This window comes from Hypomesus nipponensis, chromosome 9 (genome assembly GCF_054491055.1).
Source record: "Hypomesus nipponensis isolate SF chromosome 9, ASM5449105v1, whole genome shotgun sequence".
Taxonomy (NCBI): domain Eukaryota; kingdom Metazoa; phylum Chordata; class Actinopteri; order Osmeriformes; family Osmeridae; genus Hypomesus; species Hypomesus nipponensis.
Window position 1 is genome coordinate 10195199 of NC_140369.1, and position 15819 is coordinate 10211017.

The 15819-nt window shown below is 41.4% G+C and overlaps 1 protein-coding gene and 2 long non-coding RNA genes across 3 annotated transcripts in view; 1 reads left to right on the forward strand and 2 right to left on the reverse strand.

Moving 5' to 3' along the window:
• Window positions 1-4447: 4447 nt before the first annotated feature.
• LOC146272810 (uncharacterized) lies at window positions 4448-5661 on the reverse strand. The gene is made up of 4 exons (XR_014766569.1): window positions 5439-5661; window positions 5209-5295; window positions 4891-5001; window positions 4448-4771 (listed from the first exon to the last, which is right to left on the reverse strand). It is a non-coding gene; the product is annotated as an uncharacterized LOC146272810 (long non-coding RNA).
• On the forward strand, window positions 5254-7181 carry LOC146272811 (uncharacterized). The gene is made up of 3 exons (XR_014766570.1): window positions 5254-5549; window positions 6019-6136; window positions 6464-7181. It is a non-coding gene; the product is annotated as an uncharacterized LOC146272811 (long non-coding RNA).
• scn8ab (sodium channel, voltage gated, type VIII, alpha subunit b) overlaps window positions 7164-15819 on the reverse strand; it is a 40769-nt gene continuing 32113 nt past the window's right edge. Inside the window, exons 23-28 of the mRNA XM_084704823.1 lie at window positions 14370-14654; window positions 14185-14238; window positions 13879-14016; window positions 13626-13730; window positions 13225-13495; window positions 7164-12740 (exon numbers count right to left, since the gene is read on the reverse strand). Coding sequence (XP_084560949.1) covers window positions 11581-12740; window positions 13225-13495; window positions 13626-13730; window positions 13879-14016; window positions 14185-14238; window positions 14370-14654 — 2013 coding nt within the window. The 3' untranslated portion in view covers window positions 7164-11580. The remainder of the gene's footprint in view (window positions 12741-13224; window positions 13496-13625; window positions 13731-13878; window positions 14017-14184; window positions 14239-14369; window positions 14655-15819) is intronic.

The window sequence follows — 15819 nt, forward strand, 5'->3', positions numbered from 1 at the left end:
CTGTCATCTAAATGGAGTGATGTCTACCGACACAGGGCTGTCTTCAGAAACAGCACTTCTGGAGACCTGTCTGTTCTTCTCTCCAACTTCACTAAGAGTGATGAGGGGGTGTATGTGTGCAAGATCATGACTCACAATAAAACAGAACAAATGCTCACATTCCTGTCTGGTGAGCCATTGTGTTAATAAAGATTGACCAAAGCAATACATTTGGCAGCCAGCACCTTAGGAGTGAGTTGCAAATGGATGTTTTCAATTGTCACTTACAGGTCAACAGGATTCGGTTCCACCTGCATACTCCCATATTGCAGTGCTTCTGTTATTCACATTTCCTCTTGCAGTAGGGTTTCACACCTACAACTCAGTGAAAAAGAAGCAGAGAGGTAGAGTCTGAGTCTATTTTGAATGCATCTTTCACCAGTGACATTTCCTTTTGGGACTTTTAATGAAATGTTTTCCAGCTTGTCTATTTTAATTGGCACCTGGTGATTCTCTCTTCAAGGTGATTCAGCAGATTCCACAGAGGGACATGAGATTGCCATGGAACTCACCACGTATGATGGGGTAGACGTATCTAGAGTAACCACGATTCATAACTTATAACTCTCACATCTCGATCTGCGCAATATCTGTCTTGACAGTGTGTCGTGGTGGACCAGACTGATTAGACTTTCTTTCTTTGATTTTTCTTTTTTGACACAGTCTCTGTGAAAGTTTGTACACAATCTTTGCCCAGCTGCAGCAGTGGTTGGGCTACCCAAAGTGGCCCCTGTCCATATGCAGTCTTCATGTCTTCAATTAAGCATGGAGTATTTGTTACTGGAGGGTTTGAATGCACCTTGGAGAAATAATGAATGCTTACTAGTAAAATGTGTGTTTGCATAGGATGTGTTAAAAATTGCTTCCATGTGTGTATTTAGACTAGATGTATTAGCAATAGCTTGCTATATGTTTTTAGAACTATTTTCCATTCTATTATGGATTAGCAACTGCTTGTTAATGTGCATTTTAGATACGATGTGTTACAACGTCTTGCGTAAAGATGCACATGGGAGGCCTCTACAGCTTGAAACCGTTTGCCCAATTAGTTGACCTTATTCCACCCCGCCCATTTTTTCATCTTTTCGCATTTTTGTTGTATTGGCACTTCCTGATAACCGGGGATATCATTCAGTTCAATGGAGAACTGCCGAGAAGTCCCGGTGCTAAAATATTAAACAAATAGGTCGATTTGTGCCAGATGTGCTATGTTCGTCTGCTACAATAAGTCAGCTATATACCCTTTCACTGGATGGCTTTTTTAAAGATTTATATAATTCGTTTACCGGTCAGATTGCTGACCTGCGCTTTGCTGTGAAGACATATATTAGCCACAAACATAAGATGTTCTGACGATTTCACTTTGTTTGAAAGCTTAGGTCCTGTATAATTCAGTCAGTGTGACTTCCGGAATAAGGTGATACTGCCTAACACAGGATGTGGTTAGAAAACGGATTGCATAGAGAGAACACAGGGGGCCCTAGATTTTTTAGAACACAGGATATGTAGCATTGGGTGAGTTCAGGTAATGTGGGACATCAGGTAAAGTGGGACAGTTATGCATTTTGATGATTGAATATGTGCAAAACCGACATCCAATCACCAGAGCTGATCTTGACTTGTAAATACAACACTTCTAGTCACTATGCAGTGGTACGCATCGAAAGTTCAGCGGCATGACATTATATTTCTCAATGATAAGGCTGGTAAAGGAATTAAATTAAGTTACTAATGAGCACTATAGCAGCATATTGAAGGGGTTTAACAACTGATTGAAACACACAAAAATGCGTAAAATAATGCTTTGTTAGATGCTGTTGTTTATGCTATAAAAGTAGCCTAATTTAACTTGACAGTTCTCAAATGTTTAATACCAATGCATCATACTGCACTTAAGTTCCCAACTAAATAACAACTTACAATGTCGTCGAACGAGCGCTTTCAGACTTGTAAACTAAGCGTGACCGCTGACGCTAGTCCAACGAAATGCTAACGCAGGGGGACTATAGCTAGCTAGCACATAGACGGCAGATCACTAAGGTTTACATGATCAGTTACAGTGTATAAGTGACTTATACAATAGGTATACAGTGTAACTGTTACACTGTATACCTATTGTATAAGTCAAACCCCACAACTAAATAAATCTTGCCACACCCTTGCAAGTATTGTTGTATATAAACTAATTATTATTATTATATTAGCAGACTAGTCATGTTATGTGACATGTTTGAAAGGGTGTAGCTTCTCAAATATTGTGTATTCCCATTTCATTCCAACATGAAAATGTTCCTAAGCCCTAAAACCATTTACAGAAACACCACTGGGGCGAGTTAACAGTTATTTTGTAAGTCTACTGGAGCCTCTAAAAAGTGTCCAACATGACCTGAAATCACCCTATGTGACCATAGACATTATGTAGGCCCCTACGTGAAAGTTGGATACATGCGTAATGTCCAAATTTGGAGAAGTAGTATGGTTTCCTGTGCATAGGAACAGGTGCCCTGCATGACCTATCATTAGATAAGGAAAGCATATAAATATGATGTGTATGTCAAAGTTGGGACTTAGAGTGCTGGCCCATCTGGGACAGCAGGCTCAGAGACAAGAACCTCTTATACCCTCAAAACCTTTGTATTTTGTAACGGTCGTCGCTTGTTTTTTTACCTAGATTATTGAAACTTAGAAGCTTACCTCATTCAAAGAGGATATTTGTATTGTTTTATGTTTGCTTTTTATATAATTAAATACAAATGTAAAAGACAGTCGTTGTCCGTCCTCACTTGTGGCCCCCTTTGGATCCAAGGGATAGGTCTAACCCAGCAGGGTAAGTCCCCGGGATTGCGACCAGCGATGCAAAAATTGCCTGTCTAACTGGTGTTTACGAGTGAAGGTTTGAGATTCACTGTTCAGACTCGTTCTTTTATATAGGTGCGGTATGTTCTAAATAACGGAGTGATAAGGGTGAGCAAACTCTTGATGTTATAATTTTGTCTGGGAACAAAGGAGTAGGAAAACAAACTTTTATGTTGTTATAAACGTTGCTATACTCAGGGGCACCGCCAGGAAATTGGACCCCATGATTTATTTTGATCATTTCATCATTTGTAGTTTTTCTATTTTTTGGGGGGGCCCAGTCAGTCAGGGGCCCTTGGAATTGTCCTAACTTTTCCCCCCTGTATGGCGCCCCTGGTTATTGCTACTGGTAAATACTTCCTGCAATACCGTATTGGTTTGGTGTAGTGATTCACTGAGTCATTGACTCACCGGCAAACCAAGACGTGCTCCGTGCTCGAACCAATGAAACAGGAGACCCCGAGTGTGACTGGGTCATAGACGAGACAGTCCAAGGTTGATTCAAACGCTAATCATCGCTATGGACAAACTCGTGTGAGCCCACGATCGTTCAACAGGGTTAAAACACATAACCTTCACAACCTCTGTGGTTTTAACCCTTGTGTGGTGTTCATATTTTCGTTATTCACCCAGTGTTGGTGGACTGGTGGACCCGCTGCATTTTGGGGTTTTTAATTCAACATAATCAAACTATTTTAAGTTAAAATACTCAACAGATGTACTTCATCTCAATTACAAGCAATATAAACATCATATGTTTTAAATAGTTTCCCTTTACTTTTGTTAGATCACATTTATAAATTAAAGTGCTACTTGTTCTTTGTTTGTTTTTTAAATAGCCGACATCACAATTGCTGCGTCATTCGTGCTCTGAATTCCTTGTCACTTTTCCCACTTCTGTTTTTTAAGTGTGGTTGACACACAGGACTGATTTTGCTAGCTCACTCAACCAGTGATGGTGTATTACAGCAAAGGGAAAAACAGCAGGCAGCACTTATTAAACTCTTATTTCTCAAAGAAAAAAACTGAAATGTTTTAAGAGAGTAGTTAGGGGTGGAGGGCCAAACATTGGCAAGGGAACAAAGAGTCAGTTGTGTTGTGGTCGGGCCCCAAGGAAGGCTGAAGAGGGGGTAGAGAAAGGGGAGAGAGTGAGGAGAGAAAGTGACAACTCGTCCGTTCCCCCTACCCCCCTTTCTTCAGGCCTATTGTATGGGGTGAGGGGTGTGCGGTGGTGTGTGACAGATGTCCAGCACCATTGTCTCCAGTCACCAGTACTGCTCCACTTTGCCTGCTGCTCTGTCCCGGCATTCCACAGCAGATCCCCAACCCCCTCTCAACATACACTAACAAGCTTCAAACCTAACAACCCCATGAATGTGTGTGTGTGTGTGTGTGTTTGGGGGGGGGGGGGTAATTTAAGAAGATGTATGACTAACAATACATGAACTCAATCACTAACACTAGCACACACACACATACACACTCTACCCACTATTGGACATGATAAGGCTGTAATGAAGCACTGCACTGGACATAATATACAACAGTGTCATCTGGTGGTTTAATTATGATTCTCCACAAGTCTACTATAACATGAATAAAATAACTGCATAGATAACTTACGTGTTAAGTTAGAATATTTTAGAATGTATCATGACCAATAAGGGAATACAAAGAGAAAACTGAATAGAAGATGATAATTTAAGATAATATCAAACAATCAATGTCTGTTAAAAGGATAATGGATCTACCATGCTTTCATTTTTCTTTGATTCTTCTGTCAACCAACAGCTCCATCTGGGATGGCTGTCTGAAGATCCTTTCTTTGTTGACAAATGGCCTTCATCAACAACTCCTACAACTGGAACAGTTTGAGCTGGGGACATGTTCATTATAGTGTAAGTTACAAGTTTACACATTGCATGCAATCTATTTTAAGCAAGTGAAGTAAAGTAGGGCTAAGTGTGATTTTGAGGTGGTGGGGATGTTGTTTACCCAGAGGGGATATGGTGCCGCAACAAGCAGGACTCCCCCTCCAGAGATCCTCCTCTTGGCTGAGAAGGATACTCCATGACCTCTGAACTGGAGTACATGGAACTGCAAAGTCTACGAGTGTTTAACATGACAGACATGGTGAAATAATGGCTACTGTACACTCACGTGAACAGTCAGTTCATTGCCAAGGTGATATAAGCGTCAGAGCAGCAGTCGCAGACCATAGTTTTGATTATAAAACTATATCGTACAACAACGATTTGTAAAAACACTAACGATACGGGATAACATTTCGATGAATCAACCCACACCACTCACTGCAGATCGGGGAGCACTGGACGCTGCCTGACATTGATCCTGACACACACGGGGAGCATGGCACTCCTTGGTCCGAGCTCGAGGGTCCTGTTACATTTGAACATTTAGAAACCTTTAGCGACATGTAACGTTCACTGTTCCGTTGTTAGTTATAACTATGACTGAAATGTATTTAACCTATAATTTGCCAGGGTAACGGGTAGGCTATATACTTTTTTTCTTCCCCTCACCGGTCGAGGTCGCTATTTCAAACCATTCAAGTCCAGTGGCCTCTGTAATGTCGGGTACTTGGGGACAGGGAGACTGTGGAGGCCGAGATATTTGCCTAATCACTTGAATTGGTGAGTTGTCGGTGTAAGTCAATACAAATCGCCTTCTAAGACTGGAGTCCATAACACAGGTCAACGGTGACAATCAAATATGTATGTCTAGCTAATGGAATGTTCCTTCCTGCCTGGCCAAACGCTGACTTCAAAATAGCTAGCTTGCTTTGGCAAAGGGGGAGCAGTTCTGCAAGTTGCCGCTTGGTGGTGCACTACTCATCTTAATGAATAACATGTGAGAGGGTTGGGCTTTGTGAGCAGTGGGCGGACCTGAGAGGGACGTACATGTCTCTTATCTGTGCCTGGGGCTATAATCTATGTACAGTAAATAGACTCAATGATGCAGCTTATTAGAACACACGCACTGGCACTCATCCCTCAGAGAAAAGACTGCCTCTGACTGAGACAGATCTAAATATGTGGCATATTGAGTATCCTCACATTGGAACCCCAACACTGAAGCCATTATTCTCACTCTGTCTCCAAGGGTCTGATTTATAGACCCCAATGTCCTTCTTCAGTGGCTGGATGTGCTCTCTATTATCGGATGAGTACAAGAACAGATGGGTTGGGGAAGACAGCTAAAGAAAAGGGTGGGGAAAGAGGTTAGTGAATGAAATATATTATTTTTGTAAGTAATTGTATTTACAAAAAAGTGTTGTATTTAAGAGTGAGCAATATTATAAAGTTTCACATGTGTATGTTTACAATTAAGTCGATAGTGTGCATTTATCCACACACTGTTACACACTATACTCAATGTGCTATTTGCACTTCAAATGTGAACAGAATGTAGCAACACACTGTAAATACTATACGTATCTCAAATAATATGTATGACAAATGAATCATGCCTTTTTTAAATGTATTTTTTACAAAGAACAATCTTGCTCCTTATATTTACTCTCCTTTTCTTTCAACTTCTCTCATAGCTTGTTTCCTCCTGTCGCCCTCCCTTCTTGTGTGTTGGTCTGGGCTTTGGTGGAAGGAGGAGGCATCCAGTCAGTCCACTGTACAGTCTGGGCCTATTGGGAGCAGGCTGCTGACTCAGCCCAGGCCACTGCATTCATCTATCTGCACTGCAGTGCTGTCTCTCCTTACCCCTCCCCCTCTCTTTCCGCCCACCCTTATTCAGTGCGCCACCTTACCCACACACTTACCCACCCACACACACACACACATACCTGCTCTTGAAGTTTTACAATGCTGCTGTTCCATGTAGGCTATAACACTATCGACGTACCATTTCTTTCCATTTACACGTCTTTCCCACAACTAGGAATGCAAAGAAAATGCCCACCACTGACCTTACAAACTCACCGGCAGGATCAATTGTGTGTGTTGTTTAGTTGTGAATCCACAGGCCATCTTTCAAAAGTCAAGAATTACACGGCTTATAGGAGTGTAGCCTGTTATCAGTGTACTGTTTTACTAGATGTCCTGGGATGTGTTTTACCTTACATCCCTTATCTTACAATAAGTATAACTTCTAGCATTCCCTTATAGATGGCATCACATTATTGTAATACATGAAGACCGTACAACAATCACAACCATTTAAAAGACAAAATGCATTCAAATTGTTATTCATTCCTTCTTCCTCATGTATGAAAAAATGACAGCACTCATACATAACTGGAAGGCTGCTTTATTGTTTGGAAATAGATTCGTGCTCAAATGAAGACAATCTTTCACTGATTCTCACTTTAATGTCCCATGTGGTTGTGCAACACGCCGCCCTCTCTCTGACTGGATTAGTGGCAAGAGATAACAATGACAACAGTCAAAAAGCTTTTATAATTATTGTCCGCAAATAAAATGATTAAATCAATATCTCAGTCATGCTACAAAATAACAGCTACATAACCCATTAGGTAAATCAACATCTGAAATGAGGAACAGAATAGTAAAACAGAAGGCAAGCTGTTCTCTCACCAACCAAATGTCTCGGATATAGAATACACACAGACCACTACATGACTACATGAGATGGTAGTTCAGTCAACCAAGTCTAGGTGCTGACTTTCCCCAGTTGAGTTATTATTTTCCCATTTTTGGCTGTCCATCCATTTTGATTCGTTCCCATGGGTTTGGATAGATATTCTCTCACTGGTTTTATTGACAGACTAAATAGGCATCTAAAAAGGCACGTGCCGTTAGAGATATTGCACCAGAAACAAACACATAGACAATAAATACAACTCACCCTTAAATCATTACATACATTGTTGGGAGATTAACAGGAAAATAACGTTTATGCCAAATTACATTGGTGTGTGTAAGGAGGGGGTGGGGTGGTGGAGGGGGGGGGGGGTCAGAGGTTAAACAATCAAAAAGCTGTCACACATGGGGACCTGAGGGTCAGAATACTGGGGCATACCGATCGTCTTGTCGAGGATGAGTGTGTGTGTGTGTGTGTGTGTAGAGATATTTAATTTGTGTTCATCTGTGGGTTTGTGTCAATGCAGGTTTCTAGACGGGTATTCACTAAGAGGTGACAGGAATTGTGGGCAAGACATCATCACACATGTACAAAAGGGTGTGCTGGTAGTGCAATCCTCTCACCAATGCAGGCTACACGATCCTCAGCAAGCAGCCAGTACAACACCATGCATCGTACGCCTGTACCCAATACATAGAGATCCTGGGCAGGCCAGAGTTTTGGTCATTCACTAAACATATTGCACAAAAAAAGAAATGTGAGCAATTACAGTCTGTGGTACTGGTTTCTCCTCAATATTAGGAGCAAAAGGGAAGGTTGAGGACATTTTTCTAATGGATATATACTATATATATATTGAAATATATATATAATATATATGTAGTATAGTTCTATATATGTATTGATTTATATATAGTTTTTGCACTTTAATATAGATTCTTTTAGTTGACTCCCCTCTTTTATGTGAAAAGTGACTCCAAAAATCTACTCCATCTAACAAATGTGTCACAGCCTAAGAAGTGTGACAAGGGGTGTCAGCTGGAAGCCATTCTATGTATGGTTATTAATATTTAGTATTAGATTAATAGCAGTAGTTTTTTCAGTATTTCTGTATTTACAAAAACTATGCATGCTGTTAAAATAAAATTATATATTACATTATTTATAGTCTCTTAAAAAGTCCATTCTTAACTTTTCAGCATATTGTGCCGTTTACAACATAGCCTGAACTGTACATTTTTTTCTTCTATTTTTTCAAATGGATGTAAGTGTGTTTTTTCAGTTAGTACATTTATGTATTTCCTGGATGGGCTTGGAGAAAATGGACGGCAGTAGCTTGTATGCTTATCATTCAGAGTTTTATTTGGTTCAAGTTAACACCCACACTGATTTTGGAGATCTCATGCTGCAACTGGACCATAAAACTTGAAAAGGGGCAGGGAATTTATTCATTAACAGGAAGTGACATCACTGCACAACACAAAGTGCAAAAGCTCTGGCTCTGTTGATTATTTGGTATTTGTTAAGCGTTCAGCTTTGTGAAGAAGATTGGCTAATGAGGGGTTTCAGAGCAAGTGGGTTTCAAATATTGATCTCTGGGGCCTAAGCTCCTGAACATACCACAATAGCCTCAGAATGAATTTAGTGTGCCGCTCAAACCAACATATCCAAATTCACGCTCATGACATCTCCTCAGTGTTTCCTATATCATTGATTTCTATTGGGGGTGAACATTATTACTGCTCTTGTATATTTACGTATTTCATCAAGACCAGACCCAATTCCATAACGTCACAAACCACAAATATAATCCGCTACCAATACAAACGCTGGCTTTATAAGCAAGCAAAATGTTGCCGTTTCACTGAGATGCTTCAAGCCCTATTATTTCTAAGCGTCATTAGCAGGAAGCTCTAAACTGGCCTCTGACAGGCCAGCTGCCCTAGCTAGGCAGCCGGCCCAGACCATTGTCCATCAGCATGGCATAACATCACACAATAATAAAATGTGTTCATAAATACTCTCATCACATTCACTTGCATTTAGTTGCAGAGCTCGTTATAATACATCTGTAATATCTCCTGAGAAAAAGGGGTGGATATTTCAAGCCTTGAGTACATTTCTAGGGTCTTTCCTAACAATGACAGCAAAAAAACGGAATGGGATGGGCACTCTACATCCTCTCCCATTCATGGCATGGGGGCGACAGCTGGGGTCACAAGGCAGGTCTCTTTGGCTTCTCCACATTGTGATTCACCATCACCAGTACACCCATTTATGTTTCTCTCTCTCTGCCTTTCACGTGTTCTCTCTCCCAGCTCACTTACTCACACCAAAAAACATCCTCTAGCTCAAGATCATCACTCTTTCAACATCACTTTAGCCTGGGATTAACATGCATGGTCAAATAAATCTCTTCAGCCATTACCACATGAACAATCATCACAGCCATATGAAAAGAAATTCCAAAAATGTTGTCGTTGCAGAATGAATAATCCAGTTCAATCAAAGCCATTCTCAGTCCTGATAGGACTCTTTAACTCATAGAGAAACATCTGAAAGTAGTTTCCACACCTGTCTAATCCCCACTGGCCACCCAAGCCCACACTAAATCACTCTCACAATGCCTTGTCCAATGCAGAAACCAAGGCAGAAAGTATGGTACATTACATAACTGATGATGCTGCATACAAATTAAAAATAAAAGCTTTTTAAAGATTTACAGTATTTTTCTCACTATTCAAACCATCCATCAGTTTAGTTCCAACGATACACACAAACATCCATATTTTCCACACGCAGAATCTCCAGAGCAGCAAAAAAAAGAGGATTTCTCCTCTTAATTACAATGTTGGTATTTTTGAGAACACCAACAATGTGTATAGTTCCAGACTAAGTTTGTGTACTGAGGCTACAATAAAATGTCAGTTGTTTGAAAAGTGTTGATTAAAGAGAAAGACAGGGTCCATTCGAGATTAATAACCCCATATCATTTCTCATTGTAAAACTAATTACTTATTTCTCACTTTCAATTTTTCAACAGTGTCTGGAACGTCAGGCCAAGTCACTGTAGTGGTCTGAGTATTAGTGTCTTGTGGACTATGATTATTCATGCAAGATTTCTGATCAAAACATGCCATCATGCAAGTCATTTCTATGCATTGAACAAGCACAATTATTTATGTATTTGTTTGGAAATCTGTCAGAGTAAATGTAAGCCCTTGGCCCAAGTTGACCCCTTAATAAACAGACCCTTAACCAATCAGTGTGAAAGCCCATGTAGAAAAAGCTTTTCGATGTGGGTATAACAAAGATAGAATGAGTAGAAGAGTTAAGTGACATGGGCAAATGTTCAATGTTGTTCTTTTTTTTTCTTTTTTTCTTTTTACTTTTAGCTTTTTTTGCCGCTCAAATTAAGTGGAGATACAAGTATATTCAGCATTAACAAACCAAAGAAAAAACCCTTACATTGTCCTGGGTCTTTTTTTGTCTTTCTCTTGTCCATTCTTCTGTTTGTTCACAGAGTGATAATGTTGGTTTTGTTTCTTCCATTCATTCCAAAAGTGAATGACACAGAACCAGCCTTCAGACTGCTTCTTCAGCATCCAGCAGCACTGCTTTACTCTCCTCACCCACGTCACTGGTTTCCATGGGAATCCATTGTTTGCATCCACACCATGGATCCCCTCAGTGTTTCCCATCCAAGCCTCTAAATGTAGAGTTCTGTTCCTAATCCAAATATCCCAGCAGTAAGAGGACTATCTGCCCTTCCGGCAGACACAGACATTTCCTTAATATTTTGTCTGTAAATCATTCCCTTTTAGTTAAGATCAGTAGTCTAGATGCATCAATGTCACACAGTACGCTGATTATGTTTGGTTTAAATCAAGTTCAAGTGTCTTCAAGCTGAAAGAGTTGGAGCTGCTTCTCTCTGCATCGATACAAGTATGAAGTCTGTAAACAAAAGTATTTAATAGTATTATTTTCTTACTTGCAAATGAAATTATCTGTACATCTGTGTGGGGTTAGATGGTTTCCTCTCGCTTTGCTTGAAGTTACATTTTAATAATTATTACTGTTATTACTGTTATTATTTATTCCAATAATCTAACACTTCGATTCCCTGACATCTTTTTGGTTTCTTCCCTTCTCTTTCCTCCCTCCCTTGCCCTCGTTGTTGTCATCCTGCTTCTCCTTGTCAGGTTTGGTTACACTGTCATAAGAGGGGAGGGAGGCGGTGGAGGGCGTGCCTTCCTTCTTTTCCTGATTCGTTTCACCATTTTCCACTTTGTTATTGGCTGGTTTGCGCTTGCATTTGAAGCCCCGCCTGGCCAGGTAGGAACGGTACGCTCGCTGAATGATCTTGGCAGACACGTCTTCCTGTTTACGCCTCAGGGTGGTGGTGATTGGCTCATAGGACACCTTGGAGGGGTTGGCCGCTACAAAGCGCTCCTCCATCTGCTGCCTCAGCATGTCAAGTTCGCCGCTGTCACCCAACACACGCTTGGTGAAGGCAAACAGGATGTCCAGGCAGTGGATTCGGTCGCCACTCACCATGGGCATGTCCATGGCAATCAGTTCTATAGTGTTGGGCTTGGGCAAGCGCAGTGGGTGCTCTAGTGTATCTGCAAAGTCGGACAGCTTGGCGAAGTTGATGAACTGGGAAGCATCAGGGTCAAATTTCTCCCAGATTTCGTAGAAGGTCTCAAAGTCGTCCTCGCTTAGCGGGTCTGCGCTCTCCTCAGTGGCCACACTGAAGTTCTCCAGGATGATGGCGATGTACATGTTGACCACAATGAGGAAGGAGATGATAATGTACATGACAAAGAAGAAGATTCCCACCGAGGGGTTTCCACAGTCGCCCGTGTTCGGGGTTCCTGGGTTCTCCAGCGCGGGGTTGCAGTCCGGGGGGTAGTTGAGGATGGGGAGCAGCAGGCCATCCCAGCCAGCAGACGTGGTTATCATAAACAGGCAGATCATGCTATTGCCGAATGTTTCAAAATTGTACATGTCGTCGATCCCAGCCCCATGCTTGACGTAGCCAAAGTTAGACATGCCGAAGATAGAGAAAATGAACATGACCAGGAAGAGCAACAGCCCAATGTTGAAGAGGGCAGGAAGTGACATCATGAGGGCAAACAGCAGAGTTCTAATGCCCTTGGCACCCTTAATGAGACGCAGGATACGGCCAATACGGGCCAGGCGGATCACCCTGAACAGGGTTGGCGAAACAAAATACTTCTCAATGATGTCAGCCAGGAACATCCCTGGGGTAGAGAGAGAGACAGGAATAAAATACAAATATGACAGAAACAATTACAGAAATAAGTTCAGAAAAGTTTTTGAATACATTTGTCATGGTTAAGTACCTGTAATATTTCACAACAACCTGATAGTAACACTAGTAACACTGTGGCGACTACACAGATTGGGAACACAACAAACATGGCTTTGTGACTGGGGGTCCACTAGAGGGCGATACTAGCAATGATCTCTGATTCCTTGGTCTGGTTGCATCAGAATGCAGCAGCAAGCAAATGACTACATGTGCTTTATGTGATCCACAGATTTCAATCCCACATTACCAGTGCTCACTAGCCTGATTTCATACAACAGCAACTAGATCACACACACATGCTTGTTCATACTTGGAATTACAATAAGTCCTCCTTGGATATGTCAAAACGTGAACTGCATTCAGAAAGCATGGCATGAGAACCACCACTCCTCCCAGTCTCCTTTTATACTTACCGACAATAGAGAGGATTACCACGACGACATCGAAGATGTTCCATCCTATAGTAAAGTAATAGTGGCGTAGAGCAAAGAGCTTGAGCACAAACTCTGTGGTGAAGGCTACAATGAAAACAAAGTTGACCCAGTAGAGGATGTTCTCTGTCTCCTCCGTCTGGTCGTCCGTCTCCACCATCATGGTGACCATGTTCAGGCAGATGAGCATCATAATGGAGATGTCAAAAACTTGCTGTGTTACAAAATCAAATATCATCCCCTGGACTTTGTTCTGATGAGAGGGAGAAGGGAAAAGAATACGAAATAGTTACAAGAAATTCTGTATTTTTATAGAAAGCCCTATTAATGGCCTAACTTGCACCCAACCATACATTAATGTCAACAGACTAATTGTGGCTTACCAGTGGTCTTGGGATGGGTTTCTGTGGTTTCTTCGAGCCAAGCTTTTTCATAGCATTATAATATTTTTTTTGTTCCTCTGTCATGAAGATATCCTGACCTCCAAAGTAAAGAGACAATAAACACTCTGGTTACAACCTTGGAAGATGTTGGCTTTAAACCACTGAATTCTGAACATTTGTATAGTAGAATCTAAATATCCTGAATGTGTATCTGCAGTGATGTTCGAACAAAGAAAGGTGAGGTAGAGCTTATCTTCTTTTTTTGCTGGTTGAAGTTGTCAATGATAACACCAATGAAGAGGTTGAGGGTGAAGAAAGAGCCAAAAATGATGAAGATAACAAAGTAGATGTACATGTAGATGTTGTCCTCATATATTGGCTGGTCCTCCACCTGCACACAACAGGACAGATGTATCTTACATTAAGAGATATATATCAATATAGCTATAGAGCTATTATATCTAAAACTATGAAGAAAACATGCTTAAAACGTTGAATCCATCGTATCTATCATCACAATATGAAAAGGTAGAGACATTTCACAACATTGACAGCTTACCTTTCTAGAATCTATTGCTGCATACATAATGTCCATCCAGCCCTTAAATGTGGCCTGTCAGGGGAAGAGGATCCCTTAACTTATTTGGTCATTATCAAAATGTGACACTTTTACAGTGTCTGGATGAAGGAAGACAATACAGGACCACACATTTAAAAGTACAGACCCTAATCCTAACCACTCACCACTTGCAGGAGGGCTAAATATCCAGCGCCCACATTGTCAAAGTTAATTTTGACATTCTTCCACCTGACATCCGTGTAATTAGCATTAATAAGCGCAAAGCATTGGGTCTTGTTGTTGACCACATCCGGGAGGAACATCGCCTCCTCCGTCTCATTATAGCAATAATAATATTTGCCGGCAAAAAGGTTGACGCCCATGATGCTGAAGATGAGCCAGAAGATGAGACACACTAGCAGGACGTTCATGATGGAGGGGATGGCTCCTACCAGGGCATTCACCACCACCTGTTCACACACCAACCAGAGACAGGGGGGCAGAGTCACACTCCACTCACACATTGTACCCACTTACACTCCTGTTCTCTAAGAGATACAGGGTCACAGGCTATCTGCTTTCCAAGAAGTAGATTAGGTCTAATGTGAGTCAATACAACATCTATCCATGGAATGCAACTCCTTAGAGAGCTGTAGTCCCGCACAAGGCTTAATCTGTGTCTTGGAAAGTGCCTCAACCCTTTAAGGCGTACATGCAAAATGGTTCATTGTCGCTGTATGAGAGCTGCACATAATCTTGGTTCTGAATGACCGTACACAGTGCCCCACAGCTGATGCATTATTGTATTGAGGTGAATAGAATTTGATACGGTTTCATACAGTGGCCCTAAAGGTATTGGAAGTAGAATTATACAACATCTTATTTTAACAGTTTGATGAGAGTGTAGCTCACATACTGTATCTCTGCTCACGTCTGTCACAGCACAGTACAGCCCCCCCCTCCCCCCTCCCTCCCCCCCCCCCCCCCCCCCCCCCCCCGGCTCCTAACCCCATGGGCTGGACTGCCCCCACAGAGCCCTGGAGGTCAGCAGCACAGTCAGATGCTCAGACAGACAATGGATGTTTGAAAGACCAGCAGCTGTAGGCAGACAGCTGTGCTGAGTCTGGTAGGCATAGTCCTACGTGCATTCTCGTAATCTTTTCAATGTTCCTTCCTGGACCAGAGACTCTTTTACTGAGGTGGAGAAGCTCCTGGGGGAGCTGTGTTGGATTTTGGTATCTGGCAAGTTATCTGAATAATCAGATTTTAGTAACCACATTTACTGTAGTTTGCTTATCTCTGGACAAATATACTTGTGCATGATTGTGTATTATAGTATCTTCTCTCATAGTTACTCCTAAAATGTATGACAATTTTCATGTGTGTAATTTTTGCGGTTGAGTACAGAATGGCAAGGTTCTGGTCCAGAAGGAGAACATGTTTCTATAAGAGAGAACTGAATTCTGCGTTACATGCATGTCACTTGACTCAATTTAATGGGAAGACTTTTGTTTAGATAGAAAACTACTTTTTTCATCAGTAACTACAATCACCATCTGGCCATACAATTCTGAATAGAGGCTTCAAAAGGGAGCAAACGTGATGGCAGGATGCAGTCAGAGATACAGAATATCA